Source organism: Aquarana catesbeiana, linkage group LG04 (assembly GCF_042186555.1).
Source record: "Aquarana catesbeiana isolate 2022-GZ linkage group LG04, ASM4218655v1, whole genome shotgun sequence".
Taxonomy (NCBI): Eukaryota; Metazoa; Chordata; class Amphibia; order Anura; family Ranidae; genus Aquarana; species Aquarana catesbeiana.
In genome coordinates this window covers 240,614,952-240,627,935 of record NC_133327.1, presented here as the reverse complement: position 1 = coordinate 240,627,935, position 12,984 = coordinate 240,614,952, and the positions used below count along the sequence as shown (strand labels likewise).

The 12,984-nt window shown below is 42.4% G+C and overlaps 1 protein-coding gene across 2 annotated transcripts in view; it reads left to right on the top strand.

Moving 5' to 3' along the window:
• The first annotated feature begins 6,710 nt into the window (after nucleotides 1-6,710).
• Nucleotides 6,711-12,984, top strand: part of LAMP3 (lysosomal associated membrane protein 3) — a 55,128-nt gene continuing 48,854 nt past the window's right edge. The window contains exon 1 of one of the 2 annotated variants that reach the window (XM_073626292.1): nucleotides 6,711-6,884. In XM_073626292.1, the coding sequence (XP_073482393.1) occupies nucleotides 6,842-6,884 (43 nt within the window). In that variant the 5' untranslated portion in view covers nucleotides 6,711-6,841. The remainder of the gene's footprint in view (nucleotides 6,885-12,984) is intronic. The other variant, XM_073626293.1, reaches the window with a different exon arrangement.

The window sequence follows — 12,984 nt, the reverse complement described above, 5'->3', positions numbered from 1 at the left end:
TAGTACTAGTGAGTCTGAATAGAAATCATGAATATAAATGAACATGATGATGATGATGAGTAAAAAAGTGAGTGTATGAACTGTGATGAATGGACAAAAAAACACGAGAAAGAGTGAAAGGAGAAAAAGTATCATGTACCCCCAGATACTTAATCGATTTGTCAGCCCATTGAAAGAGGAAATGGGTACGCATAGAAAGCAATTCCGAATGAGAAAGCGTAATGTTAAGAGCCGCCGATTTGGACAGATTAATTTTATAATTGGATAGGGCACCGTACGAGCATAGAGCCTGAAGAATATTTGGCAGGGATATACGGGGATTAGATACGAAGAATATTAAATCATCCGCAAAAGCCACAATTTTGTGATGACCCGAAGACTTCTGGAGACCAGAAATATTTGGGTCAGTCCGAACAGTACAGAGAAAGGGCTCCAGCGTTAAAATAAAAATAAGAGGAGAAAGGGGGCAACCCTGTCTTGTCCCGTTTCAGATGGAAAAGGACTCAGAGCGCATTGTTTCTTTTCATCGCTCGTCTTCAAGCACATTCAATGTCTCTAAGGCCCTTTGCACACAAACATTTCCGTTTTCACGGACTCCGCTCGCTCGGCAGGGATCGATCCGTTGATCCCCGCTGCTCACTGTGCAGGGATGGACCTGTCAGAGCTCAACTCTCCTCTATGGGGGGTCAGATGAAAACGGACGGCCTGTCCATTTTCATCTGATCCGCCAGATGGATGGAAAATAGGCTTTCCATTCGTCTGGATTCAGCAGATCGGATGTCAGCGGACATGTCACCGCTGACATCCGTCACTCCATAGACCTGCATGAAGCGTCCGTTCAGGTCTGCTAAAAAACTGACAGGTGGACCTGAACGGCCTGCATGTGTGAAAGGGGCCTTATCCTGTGTGTCGCTATTCACACCTAGAAAAGAGCATAAAAATCAATCCTCATATCTTTTATAGAAACAAATATAGATCATAATCCCTGTTCAATCTATTAGGATGCAAGGATTATAATCTATTAATCCACCATACCTCTCTTTGTTTCAGTTCTAAAATTCTATCCCCCTTTTTTATCTCTATACACATCTTCCAGAATCATAAATCTTAAATCGGAATCTTTATGTCCCTGTTCTCTTTTTGCTATAATAAATATCCCCAAAAAATATATAAAAAAAATAATTTCTTCGACAGTTTAGGCCGATATGTATTTTTCTACATTTTTTGGTAAAAAAAAAAAAAATCGCAATAAGTGTATATTGATTGGTTTGTGCAAAAGTTATAGCGTCTACAAAATAGGGCATAGGTTTATGGCATTTTTATTATTATTGTTTTTTTACTAGTAATGGCAGCGATCTGCAATTTTTATCAGAACTGCAACATTATGGCGGACAGATCGGACAATTTTGACACCATTGACATTTATACAGCGATCAGAGTTACAAATAACTAATGATTACTGTATAAATTACACTGGCAGGGAAGGGTTTAAACACGAGGGTGCGATCAAGGGGTTAAGTGTGTTCCCTGGATGTGTTCTAACTGTAGGGGGGATGGGCTCACTACAACATGACAGAGATCACTGCTCCCGATGACAGGGAGCAGTAGATCTCTGTCATGTTGCTAGGCAGAACAGGGAAATGCCTTGTTTACATAGGCATCTCCCCGTTCTGCCTCTCCTCGCCGCAATCGCGGGCCGCCGGCAAACAGAGTTTGCGGGACCCGCGGCGTGGGGTGGGTAAAAACTATGAAATAAAAGCAATTGATTCTTGTCAGTGGCTTGGTAAATAAATCAGATTCTATCATATTGTGACTGATGTAAATCCTGGTATCTAGAAATGGAACCAACATACCTCCCATGTGCATTTTAAATTGAATCTCAGGACAATACTCATTAAGCATTCCATCAAATCTTTTTAGAGACTCCATGTTGCCCTGTCATATAGCAAATACATTAATAAAGTGCCACTAGGTGGCGCAATGTGTTTTAAATAAATAATTTGGATAAATGTACTTCTGTTTACATTCATTCATAAATACACAAGCAAATGGAGGTGCAACGTTTGAGCCCATGGCAACTCCATTGAGCTGTACAAAAAACTGATCCTGAAATAAAGAATAGTTATTAGACAAAATAACTTGAAACAATTTCTTAAACATTAATATTTGCGACTCTGAGTAGCTGTTGCTTTCTCTAATCAATCCTATCACTGCATCAATACTTGCTCGATGCGGGATGGATGTGTATAAGCTATTAACATCCCAGGTCACCAATATTTCATCTCCCTGACATTGCGGTACACTTTTCAATTTCTGCAAAAAATCATTAGTGTCTTTGATATAAAACTTTGTATGTTTCACCAAGGGGACAGGATTTTATCCAAAAGCTGTGCCGCGGGCACAAAAATCGAATCTCTCCCTGAGACAATGGGATACCCATGGGGAGATTTACTGTCCTTGTGTATCTTCGGCAGTGTATATAATACTGGGATCCATGTATGAGTAGGTAGTAGGAATTCCAAGAGATCACAATTAATAATCCCTTCCTTAAATGCAGGTTTCAAAATACTCTCAAGTAATTTTCTTAAGTTCCAAGTGGGATCACTTGGCACTTTCTTATACACAGTTCGATCACTTAACTGACGAACAATCTCAACTTCCTACACCTGTGGATCCATAATGACAAACGACCCCCTCTTATCCATGGGTTTCAATACAATGTCCTCCCATCTACTAGGTTCCTTCAGGGCTGATCTCTCTTTGTGTGTTAAATTGTTTGATGTATGGTCCCGATAATTGACTTGAGAGACAAACTGTTTTACCTCTCTTATCACTTCTTTCACAAATGTCTCAACTGAGGCATAGGTGGTTGGTGGTACTGATTTGGATTTTACTTTTAGACCTAATGATTTACAATCCAGAGAATTTTCGACTGAGTTCCCATATAAATGTGGTTTATGTATAAAATGAACTTTCCACCTTACATTACGGAACAATCTATACAGATCTTGATCTAATTGAAATTTGTCTAAATAGCTCTTAGGACAAAAGGTAAGGCTACGTTTAATCAGTCCTACCTCCTCTGGCGACAGAACTCGTCTTGAGATATTTTGAATAAAGTCTCCCGTAACCGACCTCGATTGCCTCGTGTATTGCGATAGCGCTCCGGACCTGTTGTCTATTCCCTGTTCTGCCGAGATCTTGTTTGCATATGGGGTAACCTCCTCGCTGGCCTTGTTGTAAAAAATTAGACGAGGAATCAGTGTCTGTATTAGCTGAGGAATTATCCGAAAATCTCTCTTTTCATTCCACCATAGTCTGAGCGACCTCACCAGGTATAAAGCCGGGGCCATCTGCATACTTGATTTCTCTCATAATCCTCAATGTCACGGTCAGACTTGTTCCTTTTCCTAATTTCCAAATCAGACCGATATTTATTGATGTTTTCATCCACCATTTCTTTGAGTAGTTATTATTATTATTTAAGGTACTTATATAGCGCGGTCAATTTACGCAGCGCGTTACATATACATTGTACATTCACATCAGTCCCTACCCTCAAGGAGCTTACAATCTAAGGTCCCTAACTCACATTCATATACTAGGGCCAATTTAGACAGGAGCCAATTAACCTACCAGCATGTCTTTGGAGTGTGGGCGAGAGTGCTAACCACTACACCACTGTACTCTTCGGATTCTACTTCAAAACTAGGCTTTTCATGTAGCTATTCCTCTCCCAAGAGGTGTGGTATTGCTAGCAGCACCATGTGTCCTCTTCTGGGATCGGAAGGGTTACACTGATTTTCAGGATAGGGATGGTCACAGCCGCCTTTTTGTTTTTTTTCCATGCAGATTATTCAGGAATCTGACTTCTTCAGCTCTTCAATCACACACTTTCAATTTGTATACCCATATTTCTTATATTATGTAATATATATAGTATAATATAAATAATATATTATATATATTCTTATAATATTATGGCCAATACTTTTTACAGGCATTAATTTCAGTGTAGTTTGTTTATAATATTGTAATCACTCAAATGATACGTATTGTTACATTATTCTTTACTTAACCCAGTTTGAACATCAGTGTTTCTTTCTTTGTTCAGTGTAAACTTGTACATTTCACAGTAAATAGATAAATAATAAATTATTATGTTATAACATATAGAACATAAATATATGATTTAGCTTGATTAAAATAGTACCTTTTCAACAGCAGCAGATTCTCATTCCCTCTCTTAACTGTGTGAGGAAAACATGGGATTGTGGGTAAATCTTATACCCATAAACACATGTTTTTCCCTGTAGTTAAGAGGGCCTGACTGGAAGGGAGCATTTGTCTTTTGGACACATGACCCATTCTATGACACTGCAGTGAGAGGCGTGCATTGGTCCAAGATTCCAAGCTGTCCATTGAGCTCAGTGCCTCTGACAAGAAGAGAGAGGCAAACAGAGTGTGCCAGCTTGCATTTAAACTGGCCGCTCTTTATGTAGCTTCTGACAGGCTGTGCAAGGAGCCCCGTATCTCTGGAACCATAGGTCGTAAAAGCCCCAAATTTTGACCAGTGGTGGGGTAGGACTTCAGCTACCTGTGACCCCAGGTCGCCAAGCTATGACCCTTGAAGCTCGATTTTTTTTTATGTTCATGGCAGACGAGGCTCCGCCTCACCTGCCTCCTCTGACTGCACGTCCCTGGTCTGGAAACCTTGCTGAATGGACCACATAGAACAAATAGAGACCAACTCAGGTTTAAAGGTGGGTCCCTCAGACATATACGTAGAGGTACCAGTACATGTGGAGCAGACTGGTGTGGGATGGCCAACTAGGGTCTAAGCTATTTTAAGACGTATAAAGAACGGAGAAAATGTAATGTTTGTATAAAATGATGTAGATAAATACCTTATATCAGATTGTCTGTTCAGTCATGTGACCTCCAGTCACTCCCCTCCCCCGATCTAAGGGCTACAGTGGGAGGAACTGAGATCCCCCTCTGATGTCAGCCTGGAGGTTCTCGGGGCCGCTGTGCTGCCTGCTCAGCCCCTCCCGCTGTAGCCCTTAGATCAGGGGAGGATAGCGGCGGGAGGTCACATGACCACAAAATGGCGATCTTAAGGAAGGTATTTACCATCATAATTTTAAGAAAGCATTTATACTGTGTAGTATACCTTATTAGAACAGAGGGGCTGGCACAGCAGCTAGACAGCACAAGCACTATGCTGTTTAACCTGCTTTAAAGGAACAGGATCTCTCTTTTTTTAGGGTTACAACCTCTTTCAGGAGGCGTTTGAGAAGGGATTTGTGATACTGTTTCCTGGATAAGGGGGTAAGGTTGAGTAAGACTGCAGCCACATCATTGTGTAAGGAGATCTCTCTTGATCTTAGCTAAAAGGTCAAGAAGTGAATAGAGAAAGATCTCAAAACATAAAATTTTCCTGTAGTAAGAGTAATTCCACATCTCTCCAGCACCAGGCCCTATGACCAGTGATGAAGCATTGATCACATTTTACAATTATTTAGTTCCAGACAGAGTGGAGAGGAATTAGAACGTCTGTCAGGTTTTTATTGCTGTTTGTGCCCATTTTTGGAGATTTACCCTCTCTCTTTGTGCTGTTATCGCTGAGAGTAAAAGTAAAAGAAAATACAAAAATTTGGGTTATCACCTGAACAGGAGTAGAAGATAAATCTTCCAATGGGGACACTAGTTCTGTTGACCCTGGGGACAACCAGGAATTCCATCACTTTGGAGGGATTTCCTCCTGCTTCCTATTTTGGCTATGAGACAAAAAGTAAAATCTCCCCAATGGTAGACAGGTGGCAAAAAAAAAAACTGACAGGGTTATATCCAAAAAGATTGCCTTTATTTCTACTTCTTTCTTTTCTTTATTTCTACTTTATTTTTCCAAGAGGTTTTTGCTGTCACTGAAGGGGACTGCTGAACTGTGTATCCATTGAATGCCATGGGAATGTAATGCTTATGTTAGATCGTAACTATATATAAAGCTGGCTATACACTAGTATACACTAGTAGATTTTTGAATGAAGAGTGTATAAAGATTCTTTGTACATTCAATGACTAGACAAATGTCGTTCAAAAGTACATCAAATTTCATTTGCTTTTAAATTCGATTTTGGAGTGAATGTAATTCCCGAACAAAAACTACATACACTGTTAGAAATTAATTTGTTTAAGATAAATTTTCTATCCTGCTCCATTGATTTTTGTGTCTAGTCATCAAATGTCGATTTGATCCCACAAAAAATTGAAACATTTTGAAGAAAATTCTATTATTGTAGAGCCAGCTTAAAGTGTTAGATCACCTTTACAGAAAGAATGTAAAAGCAGCGCTTTTAGGAAGGACCAGATCGATTCTGATTGGTCAGTGCTGTCACTGTAACTGGCGCTGATCAATCAGAATCAATCTGGTCCATGCCGAAAGTGCTGATGGAAAAGAGGAAGAGGAGCTGGGATTTCTAATCCCCTGACCGCTGGACTGGCTGTGGGGGTGTTGACAGCTTGACAACCCCAGAGGTAAATACAGTTGGGATCGGGAGTAGTGGGGAAAGTGTCTGGTGTTAGTTCACCTTTACATTCTTTCTGTAAAGATGAACTAACCCTTTAAGGGTGAATTTAAATTTTAAATTGTTTGAGTTTTTATTTTCTGTTCAAAATAAGGCTGAAAGAAAAATATAAAGACGCAAGGAAACAATGTAAAATGAAACCAACAGTAAAAACTTCATTTCCTTGAAGTCACGTGCAGCACAGAGTCTACAACTTCCTTCTATTTGCAGAGCACAGATCTGTCTCCAGTGTGAGAAGCTGCTGATACTGAGCCATGAGTCGCCTGACAATGATCTGGGGGGTCCTGCTCCTGGCAGGTGAGTACTCATTGATTCCAATTCCTCTACTACTGGCTTTGCAGTAAGTTTGTAATTGAACGTATACTATTTATTGTCTATTGTACAGTTGTTTTTTTAGCTTCAGTGCATTGTGGTTTCTGCTTTCTTTAGAAAGTGGCTGCTGGACTGTGTACTCATTCATTGCCAAAGGAATGTAATGCTTATGTTAGGTCCTAACTAAATATGAGATTGAACTGATAAACTATTTGAGTTTTTATTTTCTCATTAAACACTCCAAGAAAACTGCAGACTTCGAGCCAATTCACACTACGTGTGGTGACAGACGTTTTACCGCACAGTAACAATTGTTTCCTATGTGTCCCATTCACACTGCAATGCAGCCTAGCACTGTGCTGCAGTGTGCTGCGATTAAATGCACAACGTGCCGCCTGATATAGCAATTAATAAAGTATACATTTTGTACACTTCAAATAAGGCTGGTACAAAACAAAAAAAAGGGATGGTGCGGTTCGGTGCGCTGAATCGTGCACCACACTGCTTCCTAGCCAGCCAGCAACACAGTGGCCAGAGCATTGAATCGCTCTGGCTGCTCTGCAATACATGTGTAAATTCGCACTAAATGTGGAATGATGTAAAATGAAACTAACAGTAAAATTTGCTTGCTTATGACAACGGTATATCAAACGCAATCCTGTAACTTGCCCATTCAGGACAAAGTAGCAATTCCACTTAAAAGGAGAAAATGTAGGGAGTATATACTTTCCACTCGTTCTTTATCTTCATCCTTTTAAACAGTGGAGACAGACAGGAAGGCAGCGATTGCCGGAGGCACAGCAGGAGACAGATGGCGGACATGGGAAGGCGGCGATCATCGCTAGCAACCCCCCCCTGGATGGACGAGAAGGTGGCGGTGGTCCACCACAACAAACCCAAATCCCCCCCCCCCCCGCATTAGATTGACCTTACTTTAGGAGGCAGGGGGAAGGAAGAGCCAGGGCCTTTGCTTCTACTCCTGGCTGAACAGGAAGTGTGTCTTGAGACATGATTGGCCAGGGAGTCCTAAAACTTCCAGGCCAGGAGGAGCATCAGGAAGACAATAGCGAATATTAATTTGCTATTGTCACACGACTGGGTGGGCTCAGGGCGCAGTGCCCTGCGCCCTGAGCCCACCCTTTTTTTTTCATAAAAATAACAAACATGTTATACATATCTGTTCTGTGCAGTGGATTTGCACAGGGCAGCCTGGATCCCCCTCCCGGGTCCCTCTTCACTGCTCCTAGGCCCTCCCTCCTGTTGAGTGCTCCTACAGCAAGCAGTTTGCTATGGGGCCATCCGAGCCGAGCTGCAGCTCCATGTGTCCATTCAGATATGGAGCTGAATGGCTAACTGACTTTGATTGACAGCAGCAGGAGCCAATGGCGCCCCTGCTGTGTTTCAGCCAATCAGGAAGGAGAATCCTGGACAGCCGAGGGACTCGTGGACATTGCTGGATAGAGATAGGGCTTAGGCTCAGGTAAGTATTAGGGGCATTATGATAAATGCATTAAGATAAAAAACCTCCTGACTTTACAACTCCTTTAATGCATAGAATGCATTAAGGTGCAAAAACCTTGAGGCTTTACATCCACTTTAAGCTGGCCATACACAGAACAAATTTTAGCTAGTACCTGAAGAATCGGTCAAAATTTATTCACTTACGAAAATTATCAGCTGAACAATCAGATGCAGCCTCTGTTCAGGTATTTTAACAGCTGGCTTTCAAAACATAATAGCCGCAACAAGCGATTCATCCATCTGCACTGTTAAGCATGGATTGTGGAATCTGTTAGATTTTGACTCAGCCTGCAGGGGTGGTGGGACAGAACATGGAAGTTATCTAAGTGCTCCATAGCCTCTCCGATTTAAAGGAAACTGGTATGGCAATGTATGAGTTGTCTTTAAGCTGCTGATGTATTTTTTCTGCAGATAAATTAGATAATGAATTTGTATCTACTGCTATTCGTTTAACCTGGAATTCGATTTTTATATTACTGTACATCTTTTACATATTAGGGCTCTTTCACACGGGGGATCCGTATGTCCGTTTTTCATCCTTCCGTTTTCGGATGAAAAACGGACATACATGTATCCCTATGGAGCATCGGATGTCAGCGGTGACATGTCCGCTGACATCCGACGCCGCTCCGATCCGAAAAGTGTAACGGAGGAAAAACCTACTTTTCCATCCGTTTTCGGATCGGATCGGGTGACGACGGACACTACGGTCCGTCATCATCCGATCCCCCATAGGGGAGAGCGGCGCTCTGACAGGTCCGTAGCTGCACAGCGTGCAGCGATGGACCTGTCATCTTTCTGCTCAGCGGGGATCGGCGGAGCGATCCCCGCTGAGCCAGCGGGTATTCACGGGGCGGATCATCACTGATCCGCCCCGTGTGAAAGAGCCCTTACGCGGCATGCCACAGTGAAAGACAGGTGTGGCTACACTGTTCTAAATATTGGGTGTGACTTAAAGGGACATGGTTAAATATGGTCTGAGGGATTTTGCAGTACACAATGCCCACATATTCCATGGTCCTTGTACCCAAAAATGTTAATGTACCATAAGCAAGAGGTTCACAGGCACACATAAAATACACATTAAATAGCCAGAAACTACTTAGCAGCCATAAACACTTTGGCCAGGAGTATGTAATGTACAACACTATGTAATGTGCAACACAATGTACACAGTGCAACAATTAACAGTGTGCGTGTCATAGTGCTCTTATATTGCTGGTCAGCAAGAGGAAAAATGCCAGGTATCTGTGGTCAGTGGGAGGAAAAAATGAGGAAAAAATGCCCGGCATTGATGGTAACAGGGAGAAAAATGTCTGGCATCAGTGGTCAGGGGGGAATAGACACTGCCCAGTGTTGGTGATCAGGGGAAGGAAACAATGGCGACCCTAGGGGGGGGCCAGAGGGGGCCCTGACCCCCCCAACATTATGCTGTGCCCCACCATGTGCCCCCCCCCCCCCCCCCCCCCAAAAAAAAAAAAAAATTTTTTTTTTTTTTTTACAAAAAATCAATGTCTAAGAGGGAGAGAGTCCCCAGTCAGCTCCTGCGGGTGATTCCTCCCCCCTCCCCTGCTCGCTGACACTGCATAATGCGAGCGTTCACACAACCACGGCCGCCTGATCTGCTCCTTCACCTGCATCCTCATTGGCAGGGAGAAGAGCGAGTTGCAGGAAGGACTCCACCAGGACTTTCAGTTACTGAAAAAACAGACTGATTTCTCCCGCCCTTAGGACAGGAGGACCAGCCTGTAAATTCCAAGAGATGCCAAACCAGCGCTGTCAATAGCAGGGGCAGGACAGCAAGAGGAGGCTGGGGAACCCCACAGTGGCAGAACACCAGGGCCCGGAGGCAAGACAACCTTTGCAACCCTGATAGTTCTCCCACTGCTTTGGATCCTTATATTTTCTTGATATGCTGGTGACATATATCTCTTGTTTTCTGCCACCCTGGGGGACCCCAATACAGTAGGAAGGGAGCTTACTGCAAAACATGTGAAAGGGCCCGTTGTGGGGTCGTAGTAAAGGGCCCCAGGATATATATATATATATATATATATATATATATATATATATATATATATATATGCATTTTATAGTTGCCCCCCTACTTTTGTCCCTGTCCCCCCATGTGCCCCCCCTAAATTTGAAAGCTGGAGACGCCACTGGAAGGAAAAAATGTTCAGAAGGCAAATCGCTCTGCGTCAGTGGCCTGCAGTAAAAAATGATCAGCATTGGTGGTCAGTTGGAGGCAAAATTGCCTCCCAATGTTCCCCGATGTAGATCCATCATGAATCACAATGACGGCACTGAAAGAAAAAAAAGGCTCCTCTCGCCACAAACGCTCCCACGGTCTGCCTGCCCTGCCGTGTGACATTTCCTTAATAGCTATGGGGTGGAACCCCCGGCGACATCAACTGGTGGCACCGCCCTCCTATGACGTCGGCGGCGGCCCAGCAAGCATCGGTCGATGATGTCACAGGGAGCCGGGCCACCAGGGTTGCCCCGCCCCATAGCTATTTAAGACCACTGGAGCGTTCGTGGTGGGCGAAACGTTTTTTTTCCCGTTTTTTCCCACTGGCAGATGAATGTAAATAAAAGAATTGCCAGCTAAAAAATTTGTGAAAAAAACAGCGTGGGTTCCCCCAAATCCATACTAGGCCCTTTGGGTCTGGTATGGATTTGGAGTGGAACCCCACACCATAATTTTACCAGGCCACATGCCCTCAACATGGGGCGGTGCTTTGAGGCAGGCGGGCTCTGCCAGGCTGCATGCTGCATGTTCCACCAACCGCAACCACATAGATGTGAAGCTAGACTTATGGTCAGAGGCAGGAAAAATTAGTGGTCAGCAAGAGGACTAAATGCCCCACATTGGTGGTCAGTGGGATGAAAAACAATGCCTGGCATCAGTGGCCAGCAGAAGGAAAAATACCCCAGTGGGGGGAAAAAGGGGTCACTGATGCTCAGTAATGGTAAAGGTAGCCATTGGTGCTCACTGAGAGCAGAAGAGGACAATGATGTTTAGTGGTGGGGAAAAGGGGGGCAATGTTTTTTGATAGCGAAGGAGGGGGGCACTGTGTTTAGTGGGGAGGGGGGCACCAGTGCTTTGTGGGGAAACATTGGTGTCAGTGAGGCATATAAGGGATTGTGTTAAAATCCTGAGACTGTTATGCCCCGTACACACGATCAGACTTTCCGACAACAAAACCGCAGAATTTTGTTCGAAAGTTGTTGGCTCCAACTTGTCTTGCATACACACGGTCACACAAATGTTGGCCAACAATTACGAACGTAGTGACGTACAAGACGTACGGCGAGCCGATAAAAAGGAAGTTCAATAGTCATGCACCACCCTTTGGGCTCCTTCTGCTAATGTTGTGTTTGGTGAGCTTTGATTCCGAGCATGCGTGGACTTTTGTGCGACGGACTTGTGTACACACGATCGGAAAGTCCAACAACAAAAATTTGTTGGCGGAAAATTTGAGAACCTGCTAGCCAACATTTGTTGGAGGAAAGTCCAACAACAAATGTTCTATGGAGCATACACGCAGTCGGACTTTCCGCCAACAAGCTCACATCCAACATTTGTTGTCGGAAAATCCGATCGTGTGTACGGGGCATTAAGAGGTACATTCATTGTTACATTTGTACAATATAAATTCATAATAATGATAATAGTAATAATAAATATTATTCTGTAGTTTGGAGATATTTTAATAAATACAAAGCACGTGCTTGCTTCATGTTGCCTTTATATTTACAATGCTGTAATTACAAAGGTTGGCTGTATCACATGTCTATGGAACTGACCTTCAAAAACTAGATAATTGTTATTGCTTTGGTCATCTGATCAGTGGAGTGCTATTCTGTGTGTCATTATCTGGTATACCATTATCTTTGTGTAGCCTATTTTATACTGTGATCTGCCTGTATAAGTGACATTGTCTCATCCACAAGTGACAGGGGAACTTGCTAGACCATATTTCCTCATATGGATACTTCCTTATTTTGCAATCTTTCGTCACTTTTAATGGAAGTAGAAGCAGGACTCAGCATGTTCTCTTTCATATTATGAGACACAATTACATCCTAAAAAAATCAATCACTGGTTACTCCCTCAAATAGGCTAAAGATTACTAAAAAGTAATACATGATTTGATATGTACAGAGCTTTCATATACAATATTTTTTTGTCACTGTCACTTTTTATTTTTGTCTGCACTTTCAGACACTTGTTGCCACCAACTTTCAGACATTCTACCAATATCAAGATCTTGCCGGCAACAGTTCTAAGAACATAGTTTAAACAGAAAAAAATGCGTGCTTGTCTGTATTCAGACAGACATTACTAAACCTTGTCTGTTAACCTTTGTCCAGTTTGCTAAAAACAAAATGGCAATAGATTTTTTTTTACCAAAAATATGTAGAAGATTACATATTGTCCTAAATTGATAAAGAACTTTGTTTTTTTACTTTTTTTTTGGGATATGTATTATAGCAGAAAGTAAAAAATATTTTTTTATTTTTCAAAATTTTTCTTTTTTTGTTTATAGCGCAAAAAATA